Source organism: Octopus bimaculoides, chromosome 4 (genome assembly GCF_046866305.1).
Source record: "Octopus bimaculoides isolate indiv1 chromosome 4, ASM4686630v1, whole genome shotgun sequence".
NCBI lineage: Eukaryota > Metazoa > Mollusca > Cephalopoda > Octopoda > Octopodidae > Octopus > Octopus bimaculoides.
This window is the reverse complement of record NC_142931.1, coordinates 65,915,592-65,932,630: the sequence shown is the minus strand read 5'-3', so window position 1 is coordinate 65,932,630 and position 17,039 is coordinate 65,915,592. Positions and strand designations below refer to the sequence as shown.

General features: G+C 28.6%; 1 protein-coding gene across 1 annotated transcript in view; it reads left to right on the top strand.

Annotated features, from left to right (window-relative positions):
- LOC106882502 (suppressor of lurcher protein 1) overlaps positions 1-17,039 on the top strand; it is a 1,283,613-nt gene that overhangs the window by 484,983 nt on the left and 781,591 nt on the right. The window contains exons 3-4 of the mRNA XM_089350836.1: positions 7,021-7,093; positions 13,137-13,184. Coding sequence (XP_089206962.1) covers positions 7,021-7,093; positions 13,137-13,184 — 121 coding nt within the window. The remainder of the gene's footprint in view (positions 1-7,020; positions 7,094-13,136; positions 13,185-17,039) is intronic.

Below are 17,039 nucleotides of genomic sequence, written 5' to 3'. Positions count from 1 at the left end.
GAGTGCTCAGCCACTTGCAATTTAATTTCACGAGCAAGCTGTTCCATTGATCGGATCAACTGGAACCCACGACGTTATAAGCGACGGAGTGCCAACAACAACAACAACAGTAAATGTTAAATTCTTCAGCTTAATTATGTTTGAGTTATTTGCTGTTGCCTAAAATTTAACTTTCCTTCCATTGCTTTGCACCATATGAGTGGATTTATTGCTTTCTGAGAATAAAATATTATATAGAAAATACAATACATGGAAATAATCATACCAGAAATCAGTCACATCATATGATATTTTCTATTCAACCAGGTAACAAAAAACTATTATACTAGTTAGGCGATGCATATTTTTAGACATGAAAGCTGAGTTTTGTGTAAAGAACATCATTGTTTCAAGAAAGTCTATGTTTTCTTCACTTCATTTAATGTGTTTGAGAAAAGACTTCCTGTCGTTGAGAGATATACTTTGAAAATAGAAAGGATCAGTAAGTTTAAATAAAAGATATTAGTGCATTTGGTATAGAATACGTAAAGAATAACTACATCAAGAAGATATCAAAGATGAATGCTTGGTGAGAATACACATTGGAGAAAATGAAAGACATGCACCAGTTTTAATGTATTATTCTTAAAATAATAATAAATAACATTCTGTCATTTAGTGTACGTGAACAAAGTCTATGACTGCACTATAAATGTAAAATAAGAATAATTCCACAAATATATCTATGAACAAATATATCTATATATTGCTTAGTAAATTTCTGTCACTGACATACAAAAATAAATTGCAGTTAATAGACTCAGAATTAAATGCAGCTCTAGTGATACTAGCATCATTGGTCATAATTTGATTTCCCCTCACATGTGCTATGGCACAGCATATCAGTAAACAGATTTCACTTTATTTACATAAAAGTCATGGTCCAGCAACTCAATTCATTTTGAGATGGTCCAAGTACAGGGTATTGATAAAACCCCAAGAATGGTGAAATATCAGTATCTACCATTCTTGGTGATTCTGACTTGTCTTGCTTGGTCTGTGATATTCAGGTGTTCTTTGATAATTGGTGTCATTCTGGGAGCTTTCCTCCTGACTCTATCCTGTAGCAAATTTGGTATATAAACAAAAACACATACACTATATATGTGCAATCAATAATGTTTACATTTACTATATATATATATATATATATATATATATATATATATATATATATATATATATATAGATAGATAGATAGATAGATAGATAGATAGATAGATAGATAGATATAATTTAAATATTAATATAGTTAGCATGGTGGATAAAATGTTTAGTGGCATTTTTTCTGGCATTATCTTCTGAGTTCAAATTCTGCTAAGGTTAATTTCACTTTTACTCCTTTTGGGGTCAATAAAATAAATATTAGATGTATAGTGGAGTTGATATAATCAAGTATCCCCCTTTTCTAAAATTGCTAACCAATTTCAAATCATTATTATCAAGTTGGTGCCCCAACATGGTCACATTCTGATGATGGAGACAAGCAAAAGAATAGCAAATTGGGTAGCATACACCATAAGAACGTTAATGAACAAGTTAAAAGAATCTCAATGTTTTCTTATCAAATAAAAGTCAATGATTCTAGTACTACCCTTAATGAATTTTCTCTTTCCTTCTCATCTCCAATTTCTTTCATGTACTTTAAAATATCATATATTAACTAGTATTAAATAGTAAATTGCTGTTTATCTCCAGTGCCTTTCAATTTTCTATGTAAACACTGAATTTAATCATTTCATTTGCACTCTGATGATTGTGAAATTCAGAAGAAATCAGATAAGTCTTGTAGGTGGCATCATCTTAATAAATGCTCCTTATCACACAAGATACACACAGTATAAATGGGATATAAAGTGAGATAATGTGTGTGTGTGCATGTGTATAGTATTTTATTTATCATTGTTAAGGTTTCTCTTATTTGGTCACAATATTAATCAATTATATAGTTTAAATTTTCTGTTGCTTCAGTTAGAACATATATACACAGAAAGCTAACAATAGTAAGTTTGCTTTGAATAGTTATAACAACATTACCAAGATTGATCTGTGTCCAAGAATTATGTAAATTGCCTTGCCCTGAGATATATTATTGTTTTATACTTAATTTCATTATCTCCATGGTGATATAGATTAAATCCAAATTCATTCTTGCTTTAATTTTGTAATTTCTTCTGTTAGCTTAAATGGGGCTAGAATATTCTACTGTGCCATGTTTTATTTAAAGATTTATAAATTTTTCATTATTTTTGAAGTTTGTCATTGAAATCAGTAGAGGTATGGAAGTAGGAAGATAATATATACAAAGATTACAAAGGAGAGGAGCTTGCATCTACTCCTCATTTTTTTCCATGAAGATAAATTAATATTCATTTATTATTGAATTCACTTAGCATGCTCATTAACAATATCGTTACTTAATGATCAAAGTGTTAGATCCAGACTAGAATGAGATATTACAAGGATTCATGAAAATAACATGATATATGTATTTTGATTCCAGCTTTTCTGCATCCTCTAGCATCAGATAAATTTGAGGATACAGACCTCTTTCCAAAATGAATATTCAATTTTATTTATTCATTCTGAGGTGTATAACCATATAAAATATGCTTAGATTCCATTCTTTAAATGCATCAAGGGATATCCATGCACATAAAAACATGGTTCCTTTATCACTCATCCATCAAATCAATTTATTGCTGTATGTAGAGCTTAAACATTCCATTTAATACATATATTATTACTAGAGAGACATCATCATCATTGTCTAGTGCATGCAACGTCTTGTATATCTTGGCTAATGTCATCAATTGTCATTGTGCACAGAAACAAAACATGTTCTGTGAACTTCTTTAATTTGTTTAATTATAACCTGCTTTCCTCTGATTGTTTGATATAAAACCACATGTTTTAAAGTATTCAAATTTAAATTAAAAACCCATCTATCATAGTTTTATGTGCAATCATTTTAAGTTTTGTCACAAAACCCAGCTTAATAATGATAATGTTAGCTATTTTATGAAATCCCTATTGAATTTCTTGATTTAAAAAAATACAAACATATTTAAACTTGTAGGCTGTGTACTTCATACAGCTGTCAAAGAGGTAATTTAATGATAATCCTGATGTATTACTTTTGTGTCTCTTATCTTTTAAATATATATTAACCCTTTAGCATTTAAACTGACCATATCTGACCCAAATATTCTACCTGTTTTATTTTCAAACTGGCCAGATTCAGCATCTCACACCTTCCATACAATGTCATTCTAAAAATAAATAATTTCATCTTTGAAATCTCTAGGCTATAAGATAATATACAAGTAATTTTTAAAAAAGGTGAATAAATAAGCATTACATTTGACAGAGTAAGCTGAATACTAAAGGGTTAAACATTTTCTTTTATCCATTCGTTTCAGGCCCATCTTCCCCTATTATTTTACCTTCCTTTGACTCAACCTCTTCATTTTTGTCATTATCATGATAATAGTCATTATTGAATTCACATTTAATTCATTTACAAGGGTGTCTGTGAATGACGGATGAGAGAAGTTCTTTGTCAAAAAATTTCTCCACAGCATCCAACACAAACAAACTCTGGCAACAAAGTCTAGTTGAGTGATTTAGCACAGAAATCTTTTACTGTTGAATGATGAAAGAGTAAAGACCGATCACTGGTGCACTAAAAACAGTTGATTCAAAGAGATAGTGATGGGCATCATCAACAATGATTGACAACTCACCTTAATAGAAGAAACTGATTTAAAAACTTTCATAGTTCTGCAGCTATATATAACCTTTTGTAAGTCTTCAGGAGATAATTCAGGGAGAAAATCTGGAGCTGAAGTCTATGAGACGATTGCAGAGCAGTCTACAACATTGTTCTTACTACTTCAGTGACAACACTGAAACCAAATGTATTGGCTCCTACCCGTCCTTGAATCAGAGTAGTGAAACAAAGTTGAAATTTGCGGTGTTAGCAATGTCTGGTACTCCAAAACTTCATGCCAAAGCCTGCACCCAGAAAAAGTGTAGATCCATGATCTCAGAAATTATGGATCTCTCTCTCTTTCTCACACACACACACACACGTGAACACGCGCACACACACACACACACACACACACACACACACATCAGATGCATATAATATCCAGATCAAGTGCTGTAAATTTTATATGCATGTGATGTGTGCACTCATACATAATTAAGAATGAGTTTAAAAATGAATATAATGTTAAGCAAAGAGTAGGTATTATTTAATGTGTTATTTCCAGACAATATAACCAATATATTTCAATAATTACATCTGCAGAGGAAACTGGTTGATCGTACATAGCGAATTAGGTGAAAGGTGAAAAGCAATTTAAAGAGGGATACAAAAGAAAGAAAGAAAAAAATTAAGAAAAAGAAAGAGGGAGCTTTTGAAGGGATTAATTATAATATAAGCAAGCTTGTCATGAGGAGGCAAAAGGGAGTAGGATTGAGTAGAAGAGACAGTACCACCACCACCAGAGTAAAGGGCCAAACATAGGTAGAGTGTGATTGGTAAAGAAAAGACGAGGAAATTTAAAGGAGTGTAGTATGTAATATAATGTGCATTGATGAGTTGTGTAAAGACAACAGTAAAGCTTATATATAAGACACAGCCTGTTGTTTACGTGCAAGGACAGAGAACAATGGTATGAAACAAGGTAAAGGAATAGAAATCCATAGTTCACTCATGTCATACAGAAACACAGCCGATCAATAAATAATGTTGAAATAAAATTTCTGTCTACACATCCTAAAAATCTGTTACCCCATTAGGCGACAGAGTTGCTATGCAGTCTGGAAACAGATTCTGAACTGTCGCCCATCATCAGTAGAAGGAATAAATATATTAACAACTCTATCCTTACCACTAGAAATAAAAAAAAAATAATATATAAAGTGATTAAAGTCGCCTAAAGTTAACCACACAGATACACACCCAAACCATGAACACAACATAGCTTCAAACTGCATACATGCACACAACATATGAACTATACACATGCACACTTACAACCTACAAACTGTGAACACACTCTCACTCATACATTCTTAAGTTAGCACCAAGAAAGATATAAATAAGCAAATGGAAATTTAAAAAAGAATAGAAGCTAAAATAAAAAGGAACACAATGAATAGAGACATGACAACAGGCTCACTTGCTTGACAGCACATAAATGTTTGACAACACACTCTCTTGCTTGACAACATATAAACATTTGACAACATATAAACGTCTGACAACATATAAACATTTAACGATGCACTCACTTTCTTGATAAATGTAAATACTTGACAACTAAATAAATAGAAGGAAAGAGAATGAGTTGCAAATTGAAAAATATTTGAAATCATTGCAAAAGCTGAAGAAATGTGATGAAATGATTACGATAAACCAATCAATAAGAATTAATTAATGAACAATGAAACTGAAGTGAGCTATAAACAGTGCATGTTTTTACAGGCAAAATGTCCCTCCCAAAGTAAAAAAAAACATTTAGAAAGAATAAGTAAAAAACATGTTAATTTCAACACAATTTCACATCAAAATTCATGGAAAACAACTTCAAAAATTAAACACAAAATTAAACACTGAGAGTCTTTTTCATGGAAACAAATGTAATAGTGAGAGAATAGGGATATGATGTGCCCACACATGCTTTTACATAATTTATAAAACTCTGTAAACATAAGAAAACCAGTCAATGGCTTTTACAATTACTTTAAAATGTTCTTGCTTTAACTCCCTGTATGTCTTATTATATCTCTGACTTTCTTCATTCACATCTCTCTCTTTCTCTCTCAACATTATATAAAGAATTATATAAAGACATTATATAAAGAATTTTATTCCCTTTATATTTACAAAATTTTCTTTCACCTTCCTCCTACTTATGTTATTTGTATAAATCTCAATTTCAAAATCTGCATACACATTAATTATCAATCTCATTACTATATTATTTTTTTTTTCAGCTTTAGTGGGAAACAGTTGTATTTAGAAGTATTTTATTTTTAATTGTCATCTGTTATTAACTTACCACATTCTGCAAATTATTTTCCACCAAATACTTAGAACATTTCAATGAATTAGAAGCTGAAAATTAGTAAAAGAATTTCATGCAACTTGATTTAGCACTACAAAAGTTTTTCTTGTTTTGTTTTTGTCTTTTCCTCCTTATAAATTTCTTTTGGTAACATTTTGAACACAGCAGCATTCTGAATGCTTTGTCTAACAACTGTTACCTCTGCTTTTCGATTTAATCCTTCTTATAGAATTTAGTTATCATCAGCAATCAATATTTTAGTGTCATTTGTTTTTCTTTAAATTTTATGAGAAAAGAAAAAGAATTAGAAATTAATAATGTCAAATTTCATCATTTAGTTAGATAGGGGAGAAAATATTTTGATAATTAATTTTCAAGTATCAAATCATTTCAATGTTAAAGCTCTTATGGCGTTTCTTCCACTAAAAATCTCCAGTCAGCCTACCATCATTATTTCCTTTGTCTCTTCCCAGTATTTTGTTTTTTTATTTAATTTTATTTGATATACTTTTCCATGAAATAAAAATGCAGGCTATGTATTGTTAGTGTAATTCCTGTTGCTACGAAATGTTTTTATCATCAAGCTGAGCATGGTGGCTGAAGAATTAAAGGCTTAGAATAGAAATTTAGAAGTGAAAAAAGACATACATTTTTGAATATACTGCCAATCTCTCAGAACTTGATAAGCCATACCACTATTCTTTCTTTTTTGTTTCATGATATAAAATGTAATGTAGCTTAAACAATAGTAAAACTGATTTGAAGACTTTTTTCTTCTAAATGAAAATAAAGTGTGAAATTTAGATTTCATGTATCTTTGCATTTCACTGTAATAATCTCATTTATCTTCTGATTATCAAATGAAAGTTAAATTAGAACTTTTTTTGGTTTATTTCAGATGGTGAATATCCTACAAGGGATTATCCTAGCACTGACATATTCTATACATCTAAGCAATGCCGTAAATCCAGGTAATGAGAATTGTTCTATTTACTGCAAGCTCATGCACACTCAAAATTTGGTTTTCTATCTTTCAAGCTTTTTTGAATGATTATACATTTTTAGTATGTGTTGTGTGAACTTTACACATTTTCCCTTGTAATGTTATTAGTATAAGAAATGCTTCACAGAAGCACTTTGAGATGCTTATAAATTCTGGAAATAATAAAAAATATGTGTTTAGAGATTTGTTTTGACAATATTTCTCATTATTTTCATACTGATATTGATTAATAGGATTTTTTTTGTGTCTATACCTGTAATTTTAATATAACTTCATCTCAAAATATTTAATAATTTTCATATATATATATATATTCATGTAAAATGTTTACTCTGCACTTCATAATTATGATTTTGGTTTTTAAATATTTAAATTCTTTCAATATTTCTGAATGTTTTTATAGAAGTGAAATGTTGTTACCTTTGTACAAAACATGGTTCTCTTCAAAAGATTGACACTAAGTTAATTAGAACTTACAAATACACTTGTAATGTATTTAAGACTTTTGTTCAGGTTTAAGTAATCTCCATTAATTTCAAATAGATTTTTAAAAATATAAATATTAAAAATTTGTGTCATTGAACATAATTTATAGCAATTTTATTTTTATAAAAAAACAAAGACTTGAAAAATGACAAATATTACTTTAGTCTGAAACTTAATTCACAGTGTGACCTCAAAAATCATTTATAAAAGTATTTTTTACATTTTAAATGGCTTAAAACCAGTAATGAATATTAATCTATTATTCATTACAAATCTACAGTGTATTGTGCCAGTTGAACTCAAAATAATTAAACTTAGAATAATAACATGATAAATGTATTATTGGTTCCTTGTAAATAGATCTACTAAATTATTTGAAATAGTTTTACTTTTAATTCATTAAACATACGACATATGATTAGAATCAAACATTTATATTACATCAAATGTGATTGGATATACAACTGTTTTATTTTCATTTTCATAAATGTAACTTGTTTCATGAAATTTGATTATTCTGTGTCATTCGATAGAGTTGAAATCTCCTGGGTATATGAAAATGATAGCTTGTATTTAATCATCTGAAAATTGTTTGATGCACTTTACAAAAGAAAAGTGTATATATCATATTTATGCAAAGTTACAGTGATGAAAATAATAGATGTTGAAGCATTTATAGTTTTTCCAAGTTCATTGACACCGTTACTAAAAGTCGTTCTGTTGTCTAAGAATATGTCATATTACTTCTGAATGCAAATGAAATATAGGGAAAATATCAAAATACTCTTTCCAGTTACTTTTATGCTGAAAATGATTTCTAAAAATCTCATGTGTACATTGTAACGTTTTCATTGATGTATTTTAAACTGATCCTCAGACGGGTTGTAAAATACTTAAATCTTTGAAAGGTACCAAATATTTTTAGTTTGTGAATTGATCCATTATAGTGGCTAGGTTTGTAAGTGGTTTAATTTTAATCTTTATGCATGAGGTCACATATTTTGATGTTAGTATCTCACTCAGAAGAATACAAATCATAAGTGAAATAATTATTGCCAAAACCTGAAATTGAGACATGTATATACTTTTGAAATATCTAATGGTCATATCACAGCATCCATTCCACTATAATAAGAGCAATAAAGAATTATTCCAAATTCATGTAATTATAGTCAACATTATTAAGAGTTAATGACTACTGTGTAAGTAAATGAAATGTGAACAAAAAAAATCATGAAATATTTTCTTTTCTTATTTGAAATAGATCTCAATCGCCATCGTTCTTAAATTGAAAAGATACTGTTGGCAAAGTTACATCTGTAAAGCTTAATGAGCTGAATATAGCTTGCTAGAAGTTCTAGAAAAAAAAATTAAATGGCACCTCAAGGAAAAAAATCTGCAAATAAAGCTCTCTGATGAAATGGGTTACATTGGTTATTTACTCTTTTTGTTTGCAATTCCAGCTACAATGAAACAGTTATTTCTTATTGATTGGTTTATTTATCTCAAGATATTATCAATACTTTAATTATTAACTGAAAATCAATGAACTCCAACATTGAAAAAAGCAAAATGATAGCTATATTCTAAATCAGTGTTCTTCTGATTTCACATTTTATTAGAAGCAATATACTTATTACTTCATCTGTATTTAATGATATACATGGCATAGTGATAGATAAGAAAGAACTGATCAGGAATTTTAAGAAATAGGATAAACACTATACTAACAGAAATGAAACAGTGATATTGGAAGAGCAAGAAAAAAAGAAATGAATATTCAGTTGGAACTATGTTTTGAAGTCATGATTCATGTTGCCAAATAAAACCAAAAATGACTTCTGAGAAATGGAAGTTAAATGTCTTAGTATCATTGCTATGCACACAGTAATATATAAAATTCAACTTCATTTGTGTTGTAAATACAAAAACGGTGTTGAATTTAGTTTTACCTCTGTCTTGTGGCATCTTAAAATTAATTTCATATTTATATTTTCAAAATAAAACTAATGAACACTGGATCAAACTCCTGAATTTGTTAAGTTCATTTATATAGAGACTTTCATGCTTAGAAATTTTGCTGAAGAATTAATGGTAAGAAAGTAAGGCCTACAGAAGGTATATATTTTTTAATATGGTAGTATGATTAAGAGGTTTGATTTATAACCATATTGCTTTCTGTATTTCATTGTGTTGCATGGAACATTGGATATGTGTCTTGTACCATAACCACAGGAACTGTATGGTAGCTTGTAGTGAAGGATTTAGATATCCAATGCTCTTCACACAAAGTTCTATGTTGATAGTTGCTCTGCACCAAGTTACACAGAGATGTCTTTGTTACTCTCATGCAGTGAACTAATGATTGACCCACTGGATACCTGCTTCTAACAACACTGTTATTGTTTACAAACGAAGATATATAAAATCCCTAAATACTATGTGAAATTATTTATGATTGACCATTAAGAATAAGATATTGTTTTAGAAGGATAATGAAACCAGGTGACTATTCTGTGACAAAATAATAGTTTTAGTTAAACACATTCTATTTCAATGAAGATAATTTTTATTAAAATCATTATCACTGAAGTTTGTTTTTCTATGTACTTATGCCATATTCTATGCAGTAATGTTTTTACCAAGCCTTCTTTATTAATATGATTAGCTAAATTTAAAATAGTGTGTTTACACCCAAACATGTTTCGAGTTTGACAGAAGGCCAACAATTTCAGGGGAAATGTATAAGTTGATTATATTGACCCCAGTGATGAACTGGTACTTATTCTATTGACCCCAAAAGCACAAAGGTCAAAGTTAACAGTGGTATTTGAACTCAGAATGTGAAGATGGACGAATTGCCTCTAAGCATTTTACCTGGCATGCTAATGGTTCTGCCAGCTCACAGTTTTGCTTTATAGCCAAGTATTAAAAGGATCAATCAAGTGACAGAATGACAAAATTTGAATAAAGTAACTGACTAATTTAGTTTAAAGAGAGGGTTAATGAAATATTTTGATAAAGAAAAATAACTGCTTTATCTTGGTGTTACGAGTATTGTGCTCAGTAAAGGCCTATAAATTAGTTCTGATATAATTTCTATTTATCACTGAAGAAGATAAATGTAATGAGCAGCAAACTAATTTACTCAGTCAGACACCCATACACACACTGTTTTGTCTTTAAGAATTACTCTTTTTCAAATTTCCCTGTAATTTAACAGCTAACTATTATCATGTCACTTTACATTTTCACTTCCATAAGAGAAAAGCTTCATTACTTGTCAAATTCATATAGTTCATTCAGCCATTTATCTTCAGTATCACAATAATATATTTGTTTCTATGGCAATAATTAAAAGTTATTCAATCTAAATAGTCTCTATATTGTTTCACATCTAACAACATGCCTTACTCACTGTCTTTGAAATACTACTTGAAATGTATGAGTCACTCTTTCTGTCTTAGCTATTGACAGCCACTTGAAATCTATTGTCTTTTAATAAATTTGCTTAATCAGCAAGTTTTATTTTGCCAACTCTATTTGTAAGTGTTAAGACATAAATTATTAATAGTAATATATCTCTTATGACAAGCATTTTGATTTATTCTCTGGAAAAGATACTCTTAAACATCTACCTACTCTATATTTCTTCTCTATTGAAATTATCATAAGAAATGCTTTAAGACTTCCTAATATCGAAGTTGAACCTAGTTGAATGACACTGTATTCTGCAGAATTCTCCAGTATTATATGAAATCAGGGAAAATTCCATCAGAAAGATATGTCCTACTACTCTTTTTATTTTGGAATATCTTAAAAAATGATATATGGATGATAAAAGTTCAATCACGAAGAGTTAGAAGCACAGTAAATAAGAAAAATTTTACAAACTTTCAATGTAGGATTAAATTGACAATAAAATTATAAAATTTGTATTCCAGTGACTTCAAATGCTTAATGACAAATTATTTTAACATAAAAAAAAATTGTTTTTAAATATTCTTCCAGCAGTACCATATATATATGGTTTAATATATAGGACCAATCTGAATTGTCATGTGATGGCAGACTATGCCAGTTACAAAGATATATTTCTTTGGTTTTTGTCTTGTATCTGCTCCCAAAACTATATAAAATTGTAGATACTTTTATATACATATATGTATGTGTATATATATATACATATATATATATATTAAAGATAAAAAGAGAAAACAGAATGTTCCAACAAAAAATTTATCTTACCATAACAATTGTTTCATCTTCAAGATGCACTGCTCTCTAGGACTTATCCTGAAATAAGGTTTTGATTTTGTGTTTAACACGTATTTTCTTAACCTTAATTTTTTAATCTTATATAATTTTTTAATCTTATATAAAACTTTTTCTTAGATCTTTTCCAAATTTATAAAAAAAAAAATTTTAAATATATGTTATATTCTCTTCCTAGGATTAAATTATATATTAACCATATGGGAATGGCAAATATTTTATAGAACAGTAATTGTACCTGCAGAACACTTTTTTATCTCAAATATTGCAGTAGCAGATCTTAAAGAATCTACTTTAATTTTGAAGAGAAATAAATTAGTTTAAGCAGTTTATTTAAAAGTCACTAGCTATTATAGATCAGAATATCTTTTTCAAGAGCCAAAAATTTCACTCAAGACCATATACATATGATTTTATTTGAGAAGAGAACCATGTTATGGAAGGAAAACACTATACTATTACTGCAATAAATCTATTTGATATTAATATACATGTTTCTTGCTCCATTTCTTTTTAACTTTTATACATGTGCAGATTAAACTAAATTGTAAGATACTCAGATGCGTTATGATTTAGAATCTAAGCAATTCGTATTCCTCTAAATAATTTCCGAATTTCATCATAAGAATAATGATGATTTGTAACATTAACAAAATTTTGATTTCTGACATTTTCATAAGAATTTGTAATATAAGAATAATGTTTCTTTTATTTGTAATATATTTTGATGCGATTATATTGAGTTTAAATGTTTTATTTTAACTATGAAATATTACGTTAATAGCAATACCATTATTAAATCTAGCAAAATTGTTTTTTAAATTTTGCTACATTTGACAAAATTCTGAATATTGTACCTTGATATCTCACTGATCAAATATAAATAAATTGAAATGAGCTATTATTAAAATTCAATTACTTATAATGTTGTCTATTAAACTTCCATTGATCAGTAATGTTTTAGTTAAACTGGAAAAAGTTAATCCATTTAATTATTTTCTGAGCTCAGTACATCATTATATTTTTACTATTTCTAATTGTGTTCACCTTACAATTAATAATCATGTAACGGATTTCTCTTACTAATTTTAAATTTTAAAAAAGAAAAACAACATACATTGAGTCTAACTCATAGAACTCTTCAATATAGATAAAATTTCATATATCCATGAGATCTCTGCAATCACCAGTGAATAATTTCTCTTTTTTTTATGCTTGAATGTCATTTACATGATATGTGTTTCTTGCAGCAAAGGAAAATTGCTTAACTTATGAAAGCAACTATCCAAAAACCAGAGGTAAAAAATTGGTCAGTTTTATAGCATTCTAAAGTTGAGCAATTATGTTTACATTTGTATTATTTATCCACTCCTTAGATTCATATATTGAACATACACAATATACTGAGTTCATAAGAATTTGCACTTATTTTAGTGCAAGTAATCTGCATATGTAATGAGAGTATCACCAATAGAATATATTAGATATATATGCAGCTAAAAAAAGGAATATATAAATACAGAATATAGAGTTCAATGAGAAATATTTGTGTATAAATATATAGCGATGATATTTAATTAGTTGATAATATCAGGCAAATATAAAATTTATTTTCTAAGAAACAAGAAACAAAAGACATTTAAATATAGTTAAAGAAAAAATATTCCCTTGTTATTCATAATGAAAAAAATATGCATAGTAAGAATGTAATTCAATATTATTTACTATTTATCTAAATTACGCCATGGATAATTAAAATTTAATTTTGAAATTATCATTCTTTTTAAAGCTCAATTTAGTTTTGATAAATATTTAACTATTTTTCACACTTAACCAACACAGAGGAAGTATATGTGAAAATTTAATTTGAAAATATTCAGTACATTTAGCTTTTAGCTGGGGTTTTTCTTGTAAAAAATATTTTATAATTTTATATTTAAAAATACAAATTTAGTATTTATCTATTTTTTGCATGCATGTTTGTCTCCATATACATTTGTATTTTATGTGTATATAAAATTGTTTTTATTGTTGAGTGTACATGAGGGTATGGATGTAAGTTTGGATGAGTTCATAAAACTATTTGTTTTCAAGAAATTTTCCACAGTTACTTCACAAACTGCAACATCTCAAAAATAAACTGTCTTCCAGGAAGTAGCATATATTTGTCTTTGTTTGGCACCTTATCAGTTGTGTTGACCACTAGTGGGGTGGTCTGTTAAAGGAGTTTGATTTGTAACCACGCAGTTCTGTGTTTGATTGCACAGCAAATTGGCAAGTGTCTTTTCTTACAGCCTCAAACTGACCTTAGATTTGTTGATGGAAACTGTGTAGAAGCTATTCATGGGAATGTGTAAGTGTGTATGTATGTAAATTTTTATGAATGAAGGATATCAATATCAACATGCAAACCAACAGAGTACTAATCTTTGAATGAAGTCCATTATTGTATTTATTCTCCACCAATTTACAAATAATACTCCCTTGTTAGACAGATCATCAACTCTACAGCGTACCCATGAGGGGTCCATTTAAAACAAGTTACTATGCTATTGTTCTTCAATTGTAATATTAAATAGAATAAAAAAGGGCTATTCAAGTCTGAAAGGGAGGAACATGCATGCTTTCAACTACAGGTTTTCCAACTAAGTGAGTCTATCATATCCATATTGCTAAAATTTCTGTTTCCCGAATGTAGTTCTGTAATTTAGTGTATTCTATAATGTGAATATGTTTTACACACTAGCTAATATTTAGACTTAAATTGCATTCTTTCAATCACCTTGATACTTAAATGTACATTTAGGCTAAAGTGGAAGGAGTTTAATAATTTCTGTTTTCTTTACATCATGCTATACACATCTTGGATACATGCATCTTATTAAGAGAGGCTTGTGACTCCTAGATTGTAATATTTACCGAATATTAGAATGTAGCCTTAGACAAAAGTCTTCTAATAAGAAATGTGGCCACTTACATGCAATGTATTTATAAATCTTGTTCAGAAAGAAAGAGCTGCCCTCTTCCTCTCAGAATTAATTTCCTCTAATTTTTACTAAATATTTTATTATGTGTAAATATACATGAGATCCTGCATCATTTTTACTTTTACCCCATCAATTTTATCAGTAGAATATGGTTGTGAATGAATTCAGCATAAATTCTGCTTAGAATAATTGTCTGAATTTATACTGGCAAGGATCTGTTTCGTTACAATCCAATAATCAATAGATTTGAGATGAAACATCAGGAGAGTATGTTTGCTTTTCATTATTTCTAATTACTTCCATATAAGTATTTCATCATTATAGAATATTGATCCGAAAAGAGATTAAACTGCATCAACTACTGTTACAGAAAAGAAACGTAGTTATTTTTAATGATTGCATAAAAATAATATTTAAAAATGATATTCTTAAACCAAGTTTAATATCTCTTTTCAACACAAGATTAATTTCTACTAGATTTATGCATTCACATTTTAACATTGCATGTAGTATGTCACTATATTTGTGTATATCTGTCGTTGCATTTATATGTGTGTGTGTGTCTTAGTTATATGTACGTGAGCATTTGTGCTTGCATATCTGTGTCAATGGAAAATATCTGACAAAGTGAAAGATAAATATAAATATAATGAAAATTAAAATAAATGAAGTGAAAATGAAATTGTAAATCAGAATCAGAACTATACATTTTTTATGGAAAAAATAATCAAAATCGTTTCATAAAGAAACACATCGCTTGCTACGAAATTAGATTTTTAAAGCAAAACAATCAAAAATAACTATTTTCTTCACATCAGTATTTTGCATAATTTGTTTCTTTTTAGAATTCAAACAGGATTAATTATCTATCAACAGAAAATGTTATGATTTCAATTTTCTAATATTTTCTAATGTTCTCTAAAACAAAATCATAAATTTCTATCAATAACTTAACTTATTTATTTGGCAATGTAATACATATGTGAAAATGTTTTAGTTGATTTTTTCCAGTTGTATGTAAAGTTTCTCAGTAATTAACCTTACTACTTTTTCTTTAATTTTGGGAATTGAAAATTTTTAATTAGAAGTATTGATAGGTCTGAAATTCCTCAAATGTTGACTTCTTGAATGAGTCGGAAGAAACATTTATGAGAATTTTAATAAATATGTTTCATATTTTTCATATATATTACAATATTTTGCATTAAATAACTTAAATGTTTTGACATATTTATTTAAGTATAAATGTCTTCGGAAGAAATTATCAATAAAATATCTGATTATACTTCTTTCCTAAGTGACTTTTTTAAAAAACTTTTTTAATGACTTCATTACAAGAATTAGAGGCTGCTCAAACAAGTAATAGAGATTTATAGGAAATACTTGTAATATCCTCAGTTTTGTGTACGTCGGTACCTGCATGTCTGTGTGATTAAGAGGTTTGCTTCCCAATCATATTGTCTTGGGTTAGGTCCCACTGCGTAACACCTTGAGCAAGTGTTGCATCAACTGCTATAGCCTCAGGCAGACCAAGGACTTGTAAGTGGATTTGGTAGACGGAAAAAGCTTGTGTGCGTGTATGTGTTGACATCATGTATTAGTTGCAGATAATCATCATTATCATTATAACAGGCTGTTTGTTTCTGGCCTTCTGTGGAAAACATAACTCACTATGAAAAAAATATTACCTTGGTTGAAATCAGTTAAGAGATGGCAACAGTAAGGGCAGCCAGCCATAAAATATCTGTCTCAACACATTTCATCTGAACCATGCAAACATGGAAAAGTAAATGATAACAAATGATGATGAGGTACTTTACAATTTGTTTTGAATGTTGCTGTATAATGTAAGATATATATTTAGTTTCATCAATGTATCTGGATACTGTAAGAGCATGTTCAGTTTGGGTATAAACCTTAAACTACCAAAAACTTTTTAATAGTTTAAAATATCTTTATTTTCTTAAGAGAGAAAATATCAGTCCTTGAAGAAACTATCACACATACATTTAAGATGTTTAGAAGCTTTTGTACCTTATTGTATCTTAAGTTCATTTGACTTTAGTGCTTGTTTATTTTTTATATTATTTACAAAAAGAAAGGAATTATGGAGATGCACTTGCATAGCAAGTGACCTGATCTGAGATCGTGTGCTGAAACAAATAC